The following is a 16,621-nucleotide window of genomic DNA, read 5'->3' as shown; positions in this document are numbered from 1 at the left end:
TAAACAGCAAATATGTTCAGCAAAGTAAGATCTACAAATAAGTTAATACGGCAAAAATTATCAATTCACCCCTTAAAGAGTTATTGCCCTTTAAGGACAATTTTACACAATTTTATTATCATGTTTTCTAACACTTATTTATATTCATTAAACCAAAAATACAAACTATGATGAAATGTGACACTTAAGGATGTACTTAGGTGAGGTTTTGGAATTTGTGTCAAATGTTCGGACTCCTTGGTGTTTTTCCATACAATACAATGTAAAATATTTTGCCCCATAACAGCCATTTATTTTTTCATATAAGACTTAATAGCTCATTAAGGGTCATTTACCAAAATTTTAGAAGATTCTTAATTTTCTTTCTTTTGTTTTGAGACCTTAAAATAACAATGCAAATATAAGGTAAAAGTCCGAGTCAGCCTTTTCCCGCCATATTTTAAATCTCAAATATCTCGAAAAGGAGGTCCATGACCTATCAATATTTTCAGCTTATTTTTATCCTTAATTGATGCTCTACCAGCTTATAATATCAATTTTAACTTCTTGATTTATTAATTTTTACCTAACCTCACCTAAGTACATTCTAAAACTCTTAAACGAACGATAAATGCCAAAAAAATCAAGCTGAGCGATTTAGGGTCTTGAGAGCTTCTTGTTAAATTTAACTTTTTTCCGATCAATTTGAGTTTTGTTTTCGATTTATGATTGGCTTATGTTTTGTCGTATTCACGATTATACTTTATAAATCAAAGTTTGGTAAATATTTTGATAACATCTATTCGATAGAAGTAAACCCGAATAGTTTTTAGTCAGGTCTTTTATGTAATATGATCTCCTACTAAAAAATAATAAAATCAACAACTTGATATACAGAATCAAAATGTTTTATCCAATGAAAATTCATTCATCGTACAATTACTTTAATATGAAACATGGATTTTAAATGAGATTAGCGTTCACTTAAAAAAAAGTCTTTAGATTTTTCCTCTTGTTTGTGTTCCTGATATTGTTTGTGTTTCTTGTCCTCGATCGTATCGCTCAGAGTTTTATTTCTTGTCTCTGGAATGCCAAGTAAACAGATGGCAGACAGGAACATAAGTGCTCCTACTAGGAAGTACATCAACCCATCTATGTGCTGACTCTGCAAAGAAAACAAAATCAAAACGACATATAGTACATAAAATTAGTTTCTGGGGTTTTCAGCTTTTGTAACGTTATAAATGCTTGTTTAATTTGTGATTGATTATTTGCTTAAAACCTGTAACAAAATATAGGTTAGTCTAGAATCGATGGGGACTGTGTGAATGTGGAAATAGGATTGTATAGTACAAGATAACTGAATATATTAATTGTGGATTGTTTCAGACAAAAATCATCTCGGCTTCCAGTAGGTGTTCTTCACGTCATTCATCTTCCTGAAAACTATTTAAAAAATTTTTAATATATATTTTCCAATTTACCTAGCCATATAAATAAAGTGGAAAAATTAATTTATATTTGATGGGGGTAAAACTGTTATACAGTTTTAGATAAATTATAACTTTCCTTTCAATTCGGTATCAGTATACATAGACGTCCAAAGAGTCTTGTCAAACACATTTTTTATCATTTTTATCAAACAGTCTTGCGGAAATCTGATTTAAATATAGTTGTAGCAACCAATTTAATATTTCGGAAAAGAAAACGAGTTTTATTTTCACTTGGGCACTAATTCAGTCCGTTTTATAGCGGACGATATTTCACCAATTGCGTAATGCAGATTTAATTTCATTCAAAGTAAAAACATGATTATCCTTAACATTAACTTATCTAATCGATATATTGCATTAAAATGATCAGAAATTCGCTTATATAAAGATCAGATCACGGGGTCTGCCAAAAAGAAAACTATCACAAAAGACAAAATCAGCCCAGGTAATAAACAAATAGATATATGTTTTACAAGTCTTATACAACCGAATTCCGACTCCATACCACGGCCGATAGAGAAACAGCAAGTAAAATATCATTATGTAGAAAATGGAGTATCCAAATTGAATATACGTATTTTTAATAAAAAAAATCAGAAACAATTGAGGAAACTTTTTCAACCTACTAGATATACGATTTGTGGAGCCACCATGCTTCCTACTCGAGTTACTGAGTTTTGTATACCATAACCCATGTTCCTAAAAAGCAAATTGTTATAATGGTATTTGAAATTTATGGAAAAAAAAAAAACAATTTGATAGGATTTACATTCAGCTGATAAAAAGATAGTTCAATAACTATTGAAAAGAACCGACAGTTCAAATCAGGGGCGGATGCAGGAATTTTCGAAAGGGGGGGTGCTAACCCAGGGCACCCAGGGCAAAGGGGGGGGGGGTGCAAAACATATGTCCCGATACAAATGCATTGATCGGCAAAAATAAAGGGGGGGTGCGCACCCCCGGAACCCCCCCCCCCCTGGATCCGCCACTGCAAATTATGATACTGCTAGGTACATTTTTTTTTATCGATTTCCAAAACTGAAAAAAAAATGGTGTCTTTTTTCTTTGTAGAACTGATTTTACATTTTATATTGAAAAGTGTTTGCGCAGTTGGTGTCGCTCATTGCGCATCAACGAATTATTTTTCCACTGCATCCGAGTTCACCCTCAATTTGTGTTGTGTTCGTAAAAATTAATTTGTCGTTCTGTGTAATATTCTGTCGACTGTTTGTCTTTTCGTTGTTTTTCTGTTCACCGCGATATTGTCTGCTTTCTTTGTTTTATGATTTTTTTGTTCTGCGTTTTTAGTATAAAATTAAGATATAAGTTTGTGTATTTTTTCCTGTTTCTATATACAATATAAGACATCTACCTAACTACTGTTGGAAACGATTCTGTCGTTAACAACATTAATGCACACCATCCTGCTGCTAAGAATAACTTTGTTGCCATGGCAAATCCGTTGATAAGTCCGTCTTTCGCTGGAATATCTAAAAATAGTATACAATACTTTTAAGAATAACACCTTTACATGACCGATGGTTTCCGATTTTGTGATGCCTTAGAGTTATGCAAGTGCATCGATTTCCGATCCACTATTGAGTAATGACTTATCATTTGCAATAGCATATTAAGTTCATGCTGCTCAGTGTTTAGTTTCTATGTTATGTTTGTTTTCTTTTGTCGATTTTCGTTTTTTTCCGTAATGGTATTATCAGCATAAATAAGAATATGTAGTATTCGTATCAATGAGACCATTCTCATTCCAAGTCTCACGTGTCAAAAGTTAACAATCATGGGTCAAAGTACCGCCATCAACACGAAGCCTTTGCTTACTCCGAACAGAACGCTATAATAGGAAATTGGAAAAACTATAAATCATAAAAACAAAATCTGTTTTACAAGTGAATGCAGAATCATAAAGAAAACATTTAGTGCCGAACAGGATCAGTGATAGACAAATGCCTGCAATATGTACATATATGCAAATAAACACCTCATAGATACCAGGATTAAATTTTGTTTTTACGCTAGACGGGAGACTCATCAGTGACGCTCGGATCCAAAATAAGTTTAAAAGGCAAAATAAAGTACGTTGAAGAGCATTGAGGACCAAAATTCCTTAACGTTTTGCCAAATGCAGCTAAGATTATCGACCATAGCAGAACTGTATTGTTGACTATGTCCAGTAAATATTTGGTAGTATGTTGCATTTGATAATGTAAAACAAAGAGTAAACGGAACGTAGTAATTACTAAAACAAGCTTAAAATATATACTACAACATCATAACTTTCATAACGTTGCACCAATTCATGATGGCATCATGTTGTCAGGAGGGACACGTGTAGGTCAAGTTTTAATTAAATAAATGTATTCGTTTTGTGTTGCTACTTTTTTTTTTTACTACTCACACTTTATATTTATCCGTAATAGTAGAAAGGGTTCAAGTACTTACAATTATATTGGGAGAGATTCCATAATTCAATCATAATTATGTCCAATAACAGCGAATTAAAAAATACGTTTATTCAATGTCTTACCAACCATTTGCACAACACCTACAACTGTTCCTGATACCGTTGCTAAGACTAGAAACATAAACGTCGTCCATTTTCTTCCCATGCTATAGAAAATTGAGGTATTATACGTTTTACAGTAGTGATACTTTAAAAGGTAAAATAAAACAAATTTTAAATATACTTCTGAAAAAAATCTATGTAGAAACTGTCCAACGGTTAACTAATGGATACATGCTTGTGTATAATTTGGAGTTTAGTATGGCGTTCATTATCAATGAACTAGTATATATATTTGTGTAGGGGCTGAATAGCTGAAGGACACCTCCGGGTGCAGGAATTTCTCGCTGCATTGAAGACCTATTGGTGACCTTCTGCTGCTGTCTGTTCTATGGTCGGTTGTTGTTGTCTATTTAACACAAGTTATATTGATATTCTTCATTTGCATTGGAAAGACGGTTAAAGCAATTCATTAATACAGGTATACCTTTTACTTGTCAGTCATTCTAAACAAAAATGCATTAGTTTGCGCCCTAACGTACATGAAGCTTTGTATTCTCTTTACAATTGTACATAAAATCATGTCATCTAAAGAATTCCCTTAATTTGAATATTTGTTGGTAAATATAAGTGTTGCGTATGGTAAACCTGTTTTAAAATGACTACATCGGTATTTTGCAAATATGTTTGAGTATTAACATCTAATATATACCGTCAACATAGAGGGCAAACACCATAATTCCTTGTTTCAATAAATTGACTCTTTTATTTTTTAAATTATTCAGATAAAAGTTATTATAAAGAAGATCAACAGAGATTGTTTAGTCAAAGGTTAAAGTAAGTGTCTATTACAAAAGAGAATATTTAACGTGATTTCCTGAGGCCCCTCATGGGGGGGGGGGGGGGGGGTCCTAGTAATCACATAATCACCATTTGTTTGCCAATATAATCACATAATCATTAAATATTTGCTTATCTTTAGTAATCAAATAATCATAAACTAAAAATACAGTCCTAGGTAATCAAATAATCATGAAATATTTGGCTTAATAATCAAATAATCATTAAAAAAACGGCCAAGTAATCACATAATCAAAAACCCCATGAGGGCCCTCTTTCCTGATAAGATCCTCATGTCTTCAAATATAATCGACTAGTAGGATCTTCCGTTTTAATATCAATAAAGGCATGACAGATCTGATATTTTCAGAAAAATATTTTTTTTATATTTATCATGATTTGTTTTGAAAGATTTTGATTTTTGGTTTTAATTTCGTAATTATGTTTATACTGCCTAAAACATCTTCAATAAAATTCGGAAAAGATGTGCTGTACCGTAAGTCTAAGAGTGCATTTCTTTCTTACACAAACGATACAAACGGCTTAGCGAGCACATATTTTTTATCATTTGTTTCTAACATACGTTTGCAAGGTTTACATATATAAAACTTTGACAAACTATGTACTCGCTAAAATGAGTCTACAGTTGTCGTTCATCGTTTGTTTGTACAAACGCTACATCTGTGCCGATAAACTCCAACCTTGATGTTTAGTAAAATTATAAGAAAACATTGGAACAATCAGCAAAAAGACAAACATTGCAGTGAAATCTTCATCACAGTGCCTATCATAGCGTATAAACGTAACAAAAATATAATTTTAGAATAACTTGCTAAATCAAAGCAATAGTTGGATGACTTTTGAAAAGGGACCCATGCTTTAACAGTATAAGCAAAAACAAAACCCGTTAGTAACACTGTTAGTAATAATCTTAATTATAAGCAACAAACTTTGAAATTCATGCATTGTACATGAAATAGAATAAAAAACGGTGTCAAATCTTGAGGTTTATACAGTTACGCATGTTGGTTGAAGAAATCGCATTTAATTATTATTGAAAGTTCAAATAGGGTCAGTAAACACTGATGTATTTGTTTCTACTTTTGCAGCTTTAAGCAAACGATAGCAAACACCACACAACGTTTACAAAATTTTAGGGTGTGCCGTTTGTTATGATGATCGGTACAAGAGTAAAAACAAATACATACGTTTAATCAGTGTTTATTGACCCTGTTTGAACTTTCAAAATTGCATCCACATGTTGTTGATAGACTTTTTACAAAGGTAGAAACAAATACATCGTTTAATCAGGTTGAAGTAAGAAACAAATGTTGCGTTTGTACTAACAAACGATGGACAACAAACTGTAGACGTTTTTTAGCGAGAGCATAGTTTGTAAAAGTTTATGTAAACTTTGCAAACGTATGTTAGAAACAAATGATCAAAACATGTGCGCGCTAAGCCGTTTGCATCGTTTGTGTTAGAAAGAAATTCACCCTAATTAGTTTAGAAGGAACAGCAGTTTTAATGTCTCGAAAGAGATTTTGTTCCGAAGATTCGTCATATTAGAAATATCTCACATGAAACACTTTGCGAAACACTTTGAACTTTACTCAGAAAAATTTGTCCTGTGGTTTAAACTACTTTGAAATTCATTCATCTTGAAATTTATTGGGTTTTTTTCTCTTAATTTTCAACTTACCAATTATTTAAGAAAAAAGTTATGACCTGTGATGGAATTTCCACAATACTAAGAAGAAACATGTTCAGATACAAACTTCCAGAAAGCTGCTGCACACCAAATGCTATCGCATAGTAACCATATCCAAATGATATCCTATATTAAAAAAATAACATTTTGATTATTTGATACAAATGATGCTGAATGTATCTAAGCTTTATTTTCTAATTGTTTTGTCCCGACTATTCTACAAAAGATACACACTTATTATTATAAATGGAAAAGTTATTACTAATTAAACATTTTTAAAAATCACTTTTTTTTAACTACAATGTAATGAATCCATAACGAATAAAGGAATTAATCAATAGAAGCATATGTATGCCTTACTAATATGCAAATAGACCAGTACATGTAACTAACAATGAACTCTAATAAGACTATTCTTTTTTACAATAGTTTTTGTTTAGAGCCAGCTAAAGCACGCCTCCGAGTGCGGGAGTTTCTCGATGTATTGAAGACCCATTGGTGACCGTCTGCTGTTGTCTGCATTTTGGTCGGGTTGTTGTCTCTTTGACACATTCCCCATTTCCATTCTCAATTTTAGTCATGGAAGGGAGAACATCTACATGTATATGAATATCTAAGTATATGATTTTATCAACACAGCCATTTCAATCTAACTGAAAGGATTTCCATATGGCACTTTTAAAAGAAGTATAATACACGTCGAATTTGAAGGAATATAAAAAGGAGATTTTAAATGGTTATTTGTATCATCAAAGTTTGACATGACTTTTTATGACTTTTAACGACTTTTACGAGTATTATCTAAAAGTCAGGCGAATGGTTCAAGTACACACACAGTTGCAAATGTAAGAAAATAACTAATTCGACGAATACACGGTAAAATGTTTTTAACGATGAAGCTATCGATGTATATTCTACATTCAGTGTTGTCAGAGTTAAACTTTGTAATACTGACGCTGTAACACGTGGATTGAATTATGCGCTAAATCTTTGGGTAGAAATGGTGACTGTGTGCTTTAACGTATAGAAAAGGTGCCATTATTTAATAAATCCTACGACAACTGAAAATAGCATTTTATATATAATGAAGACGGGAAATCTTTTATATATAGCAAAACTTTAATATAAAAAAGATGTGATATGATTGCCAATGAGACAACTATCCACAAAAGACCAAAATGACACAGACATTAACAACTATAGGTCACCGTACGGCCTTCAACAATAAGCAAAGCCCATACCGCATAGTCAGCTATAATAGGCCCCGATAAGACAAGGTAAAACAATTCAAACGAGAAAACTAACGGCCTTATTTATGTAAAAAATTTAACGAAAAACAAATATGCAACACATAAACAAACGACAACCACTGAATTACAGGCTACTGACTTGGGACAGGCACATACATAAATAATGTGGCGGAGTTAAACATGTTTGCGGGATCCCAACCCTCCCCTAACCTTGGACAGTGGTATAACAGTACAACATTAGAACGAACTATAAAAATCAGTTGAAAAAGGCTTAACTCATCAGATGGACAAAAATACAAGTGGACGTGGCCGGGTATGTTTATTTTAAAAAGAAAAAGCACTCAGACAGTTAGATATCTGAACTTTAGCTTTTGCTCCCTTTGAAGGCTTCATTTTAATTGAGATGAATAATCCATTGCTCTTAATTTTACCGTTCGAGTAGGTTTGTCTATCACTGAGTTTTTCTATTCTAAATCAAAGGTTTTTAGTACCTTCAAGTTACTAATTTCAACTCCGACTTTTTGGAAATAACACAATGCGGAGAAGTAACAGGAAACATAGACAACAATCTACATTATACTTTAAGTAAAACAAGCGTCAACTGAAATCCGATTAATAGTACACAAATAGGATTTTTTTTAACGAAATGACACATTGAAGACAATGCGACAACACTGTAAACCGAGTTCAAAGACACTATATCTATAATAGTATGCTTACATTTTATTATTGAAAACACCTGTCCCTATGGAGTATGACCTCTCAGTCTATTCTGACATTCTAACTGTTTCCATTTTAACGAAAATCATAAGCAGCACGGTTATAAAATAACAACATAGAAATCCTTTATTATATATATAATGTCTTACCATTACTTCTCTGACTATATACTAGTATATAAAATGTTGTATACTACTAACCAAGAAACAGCTAAGAGTATGGTCTTTTTTAGGAAGTCAGGGTTACATAATATATCCAGATATGTATACTTTTTGTTGTTGAGAGATATTGAATTTTCTACTACCATTTTAAGTTTGGATGTGTCTGGTACTGGTGCATTGTTGATACGGGCTATTTTCCGGATAACTTCCTCAGCCTTTTCTATTTGATCATTTGCAACTAACCATCTAAAACTTTCTGGGATAAACCTAGATTAATGAAAGTTGTACCGTGACATTTGAAATTAAACACATCATTTTAAATAACATAAAATAAATCCCAAATGTTGTTCCTTAGTTGTCTATGTTATTATAATCAAATTAATGTGCGTTCGACTAACATTATTTATTCAACATTTCGTATTATTTCACTTAAGAAGATAGAATTGATGCCATGCAAAGCCTTATTACAAATATATAAACAATAAAACGTACTAGACATGTTTCACATTGGCAGTATGCATGCAGCCCAGGAAATATTTTATAAAGAATTCCAACTGAAAATTTGCAAATAAAGAATCATGACCATTTTTAAAGCACTGGCCTCTTTGGAACAATTGAGAGCGTAGACCACTAACTTTCCAATTGAGTGAGACATGAATAAAACGTCACCAGGAACAAACGCCAGCTGTCTCCTAGTTGTTTGTATTGTTGGGTTGTTGTCTCATTGACATTTATATTACAACCAAATTGTTTTATAAACCAAAGTGATTTGAAACATATGGAAGCTATATTATAGCTAGAAAGCTAATAATGATAATAAAATTAGAGACTATTAAAGGTAAAACTGTTTTTTTCTCTCACGTCAAATGTAAACGAAATATAGTTTTTATATAAAATGTTTGACATGGTATCGTATTGTTGACAGTGGATTTGATTATTTATTGGAGAAATACTGCGGCTCCGTGAGAATGACAGATTGCTCGATAGAAAAGAACTAAGTGAATCATGTTATTCAACACAGATCTCTTAATATATATATCACAAACATACCACCAGGTAAACAGAAACGGGGCAGTTACAGCAGCAGTGGCTATATGCAGATATTTCCAATCATGTATCAAGTAGGAAACTCCTCCAAAGGCTGCAGCCCAAATCGGCCATGCAGGGATCGCCATTATCATAGATCTATATTTCCGAGGCATGAATTCTGCCACAAAGACGAAGAACACCGACAAATAGAACCCACTTGCCAAACCAATTAAAAATCTAAAAGCGGCAAACATTTGCCAGTTCGATGAAAATGCTGCCACGAGATTAAACAATAACAAGAAAAACATGGATATAAAGTATGCAGGTTTCCTTCCAATGATATCAGCCACCTGTCCAGCTATCAAACCACCTACTAACAGTCCTCCCATCTGAATGGTGGTAAATGTCTGAGTTATCCAGTCTCGGTCGCATACTAAATTCCACTGCAAACAAATGTTATATTTACATTAGCTTTGTTATGTTGGCATCATGCAGAAATAGGGTTTTCTTAAAGGGTACAGTAAAACCTTAGAAGCGTTTGTTTAGCTTTGTTTAGCGTTTGTTAAGCGTTTGTTTAGCGTTTGTTTAGCGTTTGTTTAAGTGTTTGTTTAGCGTTTGTTTAGCGTTTGTTTAGCGTTTGTTTAGCGTTTGTTTAGCGCTTGTTTAGCGCTTGTTTAGCGTTTGTTTAGCGTTTGTTTAGCGTTTGTTTAGCGTTTGTTTAGCGCTTGTTTAGCGTTTGTTTAAGCGTTTGTTTAGCGTTTGTTTAGCTTAGCGTTTGTTTAGTGTTTGTTTGTTTGTTTAGCGTTTGTTTAGTGTTTGTTTAGCGTTTGTTTAGCGTTTGTTTAGCGTTTGTTTATTGTTTGTTTAGCGTTTGTTTAGCGTTTGTTTAGCTTAGCGTTTGTTTAGCGTTTGTTTAGCGTTTGTTTAGTGTTTGTTTAGCGTTTGTTTAGCGTTTGTTAAGCGTTTGTTTAGCGTTTGTTTAGCGTTTGTTTAGTGTTTGTTTAGCGTTTGTTTAGCGTTTGTTTAGCGTTTGTTTAGCGTTTGTTTAGCTTAGCGTTTGTTTAGCGTTTGTTTAGCGTTTGTTTAGTGTTTGTTTAGCGTTTGTTTAGCGTTTGTTTAGCGTTTGTTTAGCGTTTGTTTAGTGTTTGTTTAGCGTTTGTTTAGTGTTTGTTTAGCGTTTGTTTAGCGTTTGTTTAGCGTTTGTTTAGTGTTTGTTTAGCGTTTGTTTAGCGTTTGTTTAGCGTTTGTTTAGCTTAGCGTTTGTTTAGCGTTTGTTTAGCGTTTGTTTAGTGTTTGTTTAGCGTTTGTTTAGCGTTTGTTTAGCGTTTGTTTAGCTTAGCTTTTGTTTAGCGTTTGTTTAGCGTTTGTTTAGTGTTTGTTTAGCGTTTGTTTAGCGTTTGTTTAGCGTTTGTTTAGTGTTTGTTTAGCGTTTGTTTAGCGTTTATTTAGCGTTTGTTTAGCGTTTGTTTAGCCCCATTACTCTCTAGCATTCGGGAGAACGACGTTAGTATTATATTTCAATCCAAATGTTCGTTCAGAATAACTGTGACTATTTGTAACCAAGCATGCAATAAAATAATAGAATGTAAAGCAAATAATGCAATGTAAATATCGTATATATAAATATAATATGAAGCCAATAAACGCAATGTTCATACCGTAAATATAAAAATAATATAAAGCTAAAGATATAATACATGGTAACCAGTAAAAGTTCAAAACAATTATTATTAAGAACATATTTAGTTTTCAGAGCTAATGTAGGGCATTTACATGTGCATGTACATACCTATATATTACACCAAAGAACAACAAATTGTCAATGAATAAGTTTCAGGAAAAATGTTAGTATGTATATCTATTAAATATTATGTATGTCCTGCATCTCTCTTTATCTATTTAGCATACTTTCGAACCGGACATGTCAATGAATTCGTTATTTGTATTCTGATTATCTGCATTTTGTCTTTGGAAAAAATATTATTTACAGAAAAGAAAGAGACAACTATAACGGTTCGGACGTTTAAATAATTTTTATATTTTCAGGACTTATTTTTCTCTCAAGTATACTCTTGATATTTCCTGCCGGAGATGTGCAGATTGATTTAAACTATTGCCCACCATTTGATAAGTATGAAGGGATATTTCCGGTATCCATCTGTGGACTGCTTTCCGCTAAGCACGCTGCATCAGGAGTAAGATCAAAGACTGGTCGGCTCGGAGTCAAAATAATGTGTCCGGGTACGATGACATATCTCCCTGCTGACTGTTACCTTGCGAACTAGCACGTTAAAATACGACTGAGCATGTCGGTCTAGTACAAAGCAGAGTAGATCTTCATATTACATTCGTCTTGAATTTACTTATGCATTTGCCACTGGACGTTAAGCAGCCATCCGACATCATCAAGTACGAACGATAAACTGTGCTTACTTTCACTTTTTTTTTGACAAAAAAAACTCATATTTTTTTACAGACTTTAAATGATTGGCTTCTAAGCAGTGGAAAAACATAAGAATGATGTCTAAAAGATAATACCTGATTCACAACTGTATGCATGGAGTCGTCGTAAACCTTTCTGACACACGCAAGGTCGCTGTAATTTTGTGGAGGATGACAAGTCTTTGATTCTATAGTTATATTTTGAAATATAGTCGTATCATTTCCCCACTGACATGACCAATCCGGTATAGCACCACCGAATGACATCATTAATGTTGTCCATGTTATTGAAATTTTCCCGCCAATTATACTGGCAATAAGAAGCCATTGAAAACGTCCGAGACCTCCACATTCCTCAAGTGTATTCTCCAAATAGTCACTTACTGAGGACATGCTGCAAGGGGAAAAAATAAGAAGAAATCAGAATATACATTATCAAGATTCAAGATATTATAACATGTATATTTAATATGCACCAAACTGATTCATGTTAAATCGTGTTAAAAAAACTCGTTTTGCAAAAAAAATCCAAATCGAAATTAATTTGTTTAAAGTTGTCCAACATTCACCCTCAGGTCAACAGATATCAGTAAGACTTTCTAGAAAAATCAAAGGTTCATATATTTGGCAATAAGTTTGAACTAAACACGTTCACATGAATTATCGTTCAAATCCAGTATAAGTAAGTAAGTATATCATTTATTATAGTGACATGTAGTATATGTAAAAAGAATTAAATAGCACGAATTTTAGCCAATCTTTAAAGATAATATTAAACATACAGGTCTTACCTGAAACTGCCAAGCAGAAGAGTAAGACCCCTTTTTGGCCCCAAATATAGCAGTTTTACAAAATTGTTAAAATTTAAACTGTTAGTTATTTTTTGGAAAGTAGAATATTAAGTAACTTCTGCTACATAAAAATGGGCTGTTTTTGACAATACAATGCACATATCGGGTACCATAGCATCATAAAGTCATGCTTGATTACTGAAATATTCACAGTTTTAGCATTTGAGTTAGATTTTACTTGTATTTGATGAAAATACATAACATATATAAATGTTGAGATTGATCACCGATGCGGCCACTTTCACTTTTGACAAAAATCATATGAAAGTGACATATTATGTTATATTTGATAGATTTTTCTTATTTAAGCTTGAATTTGAGTGTCTTTAACGATAAAATCAGTTCAAATCTTTCACATTAGCTAATTGAATCGACTGAAGTAGACACTTAAATGTTTAAAAAGTGTCCTAAATCTTTCATAAGATAAACCTGAAATTTGAGGCCAAAATTGGCCTTTACCGGAGCTACTCCTTTTGCCTATGTTTGGCATGAATAATAAATATGAGGTCAATCACAATCTTTTTGGGAATTAACTTGACTGCTAGGCGCTATTCTTGATTCTGAGAGTCGGTTTTAAATTTGCATTAATGCAATATGTATGTAATAAAAAGTATTACGATTTTCTTAGTGGTGAGGAATACATTTGTACCTGTTGCTAGTTTGGCTTACTTTTTTTTAACCACGGCATACATGTCGTTTTTGTACACAACTATTTTCTTCATTTTGTGGCGCTTAATATTCAGTATCATCTGATATTGATAAGATTTTTTTGGAAAATGTATTTGCCCCCTCCCCGAGGAATGTTAAATTATTGCCCCTAGTTAAAAAAAAAATATTGAACGGAAGGTCTGCTGTTGTTAATTGTTGCTTTTTCGACAAATACATAGTTTTACATTCATTCCACAAGAAACGAACGATGTCTTTTGTTATGACTAAACTGCTATGCAGCCTCTTCATTAAACATAAGGAAAAATGTTGATTAGGGACAACGTATACAATTTGGAATTTAATCATTTTCAGAGGGTATACAACGAAGAAAGGCCCCATTTCCACTCTCAATTTTAATAGTTTATGTATTTAGTAACTATGATATTCGTCAGTTAAACATCCTAGCAGTTATTTTACAAATTTGTAGATTTCATCCTTATCCAACCATCACGGCTAACGTCAGAATTTATAACTTTGAGATATACTATGTGAATTGAAGATAAAAACCTTCAAATTGACGGTTCATAATTTTGTTTAGCATAACCAACTTTCATTCAGAATCTTTTTTTTTTACTGAACTTTGCATTTGTAAGAAATGCTAGTTTTCATATCATTTGAAATCACTACCGGGCTTCGGAGACGTATTCTGTTAAGACTGATATCTATTATCAATTGATTTTTGCTTATTTGCTTAGACTTCGTAGTGTGATTATGTATCTATCATGTAATTTATTCTACATTGGTATTATTTCAGTAGGTGTCTCTATATGAATTGGATTTTGTGTAAAACAGCATATTCACTGCCCTAAACGTCAAACACTTTTACTTGTAATATAATATGGTAATATGTTTGATGATAATAATTCGCCGTTTCAGAATCTAATGCATTATAGGTAATATTTTCAAAAGCATACTTCAAAACGCTATGATTCGTGCGATATGTACCAAGAATGAAAATTAAACCAATGACGTAAATGTTATTTTCATTTTGGTGTACAAACAATGAAATTACCTAAACTCCTTTGCTTTAGCTTATGAAAGGCTAAAGTGAAGATTTTATATTAGATATATTATTTTCTGTTGGAAAATGGAATAGTGTCTGGAGGTTACCCATTCAACACTGTAATAAGATCATTGAATATTGTTTTTATTGGTATAAATGTTGATTTTGTTATCAGTAAATTAAAAGCTAACTAAATATTCCTAGTATTTTATATGTATATACATATTCATGAATCTACAATCTGTCGATACCTGTAACTTGGCATTGCACAAGGTCATGTTTTTCTCTGGCTGTTTATGACGTCTTTACACTAAATCCATTGGATGTTGGATGTGTACGGATTGATAGTTTAGTCTTAGTTGCATGATTTTTTTTATTAGTTGTTAGTGGCTTTGAACTAGCTGTCAGGTAACTGCGAGTACTCTCAGATCTGTTCTTTGTGTCTTTTGGTGTCGGGATGTATAAGTACCGGGCCACGTCCACTTGTATTTTTGTCCATCTGATGAGTTAAGCCTTTTTCAACTTATTTTTATAGTTTGTTCTTATGTTGTACTGTTATACCACTGTCCCAGGTTAGGGGAAGGGTTGGGATCCCGCTTACATGTTTAACCCCGCCACATTATTTATGTATGTGCCTGTCCCAAGTCAGGAGCCTGTTATTCAGTGGTTGTCGTTTGTTTATGTGTTACATATTTGTTTTTCGTTCATTTTTTTTACATAAATGAGGCCGTTAGTTTTCTCGTTTGAATTGTTTTACATTGTCTTATCGGAGCCTTTTATAGCTCACTATGCGGTATGGGCTTTGCTCATGGTTGAAGGCCGTACGGTGTCCTATAGTTGTTAATGTCTGTGTCATTTTGGTCTTTTGTGGATAGTTGTCTCATTGGCAATCATACCACATCTTCTTTCTTATATATGGAACAATCATTGTCTTTCGTTTTGGTAAATATGTGATTTAATTGACCTTCATAAAAACTGATATTCACTTCGGTCGCCGGCCGGAGTATGATAATCGTCTTCTTAACTTTGTTGTTGTATTTTTTTTTTAAATTCTTTATAAAAAATATGTTTTTCTGTCTATCTTTTCTTTTTTCTTCTTATAGGTAAATCAACATAAACAATTAAAGATTCCCTGTTATTTTGATTAAGGGTGTTGTGCTATACATGAACAACAATGGTGATTGATTTTTTGTGTTTAACGCCACTTAACACTACAGAGAGATAACTTTGTAAAAATCAGCTGAACATTTTAATCGCGTTCTATTTTAAGGAAATATTAAGCTTCTCAACGATGAAAACTAGTGTTTGTCAAACTGCTATAGATCCAATGATTTTTTCCGATAAAGTGTGAGGTTCCATTTTTTATTTTTTTTATTTTAATATTTTGTTAAAGGTTAAGGTAAATATTTGGCAAATTTTATGAAAATTAAACGAGCCAAATATATTATATATGTTCAAACTATTTCGATACAGACATAAATTATTTTGTTTTGTTACTTTTTTGTTTCTGTGCAAGTTCCTTTTTTTAATAAATATCCTTACCTCATTTGATGAGAAGACAAACGAGACAGTGTTCTTGCGTTCACGGTCGTTGAAGTTTTAAGTATATGTAATTTGATAATTTCTACGTTGTGTAGTATGTTAAGTTAATATAAACAATGATATGGGAGTACATTAGTCAAATATTTTTAAATTGATAAAGACTTGTGTTGACATATATGTTGAATAGATAACACTTCTGACATGTGAAGGGCCCTGATCTCCTCTTTATTTTTACATGCATCACAAACATGTCAAAAACTGATTAATAGTACGCAGTGTACTCATATGATCAGTACTTTTAAAATAAAATAATATTGAGCCCATTTAGAAGTACAAACACCGTTCTGTATATCGGGTAAGTGGAAAGAGGATCA

The 16,621-nt window shown here is 32.5% G+C and overlaps 1 protein-coding gene across 1 annotated transcript; it reads right to left on the bottom strand.

The window, feature by feature from the left end:
• Positions 1-871: 871 nt before the first annotated feature.
• Positions 872-16,362, bottom strand: LOC139523499 (solute carrier family 22 member 4-like). Its single transcript, XM_071317559.1, has 9 exons — positions 16,248-16,362; positions 12,240-12,537; positions 9,723-10,144; positions 8,712-8,939; positions 6,533-6,667; positions 4,015-4,097; positions 2,845-2,962; positions 2,099-2,171; positions 872-1,144 (listed from the first exon to the last, which is right to left on the bottom strand). The coding sequence occupies exons 1-9, from the start codon at positions 16,250-16,252 to the stop codon at positions 953-955; spliced, it is 1,554 nt and encodes a 517-aa protein (XP_071173660.1). The 5' UTR covers positions 16,253-16,362; the 3' UTR covers positions 872-952.
• Between the last annotated feature and the right edge of the window lie 259 nt (positions 16,363-16,621).

This window comes from Mytilus edulis, chromosome 5 (genome assembly GCF_963676685.1).
Source record: "Mytilus edulis chromosome 5, xbMytEdul2.2, whole genome shotgun sequence".
Taxonomy (NCBI): Eukaryota; Metazoa; Mollusca; class Bivalvia; order Mytilida; family Mytilidae; genus Mytilus; species Mytilus edulis.
This window is presented reverse-complemented; position numbering and strand designations above follow the sequence as displayed.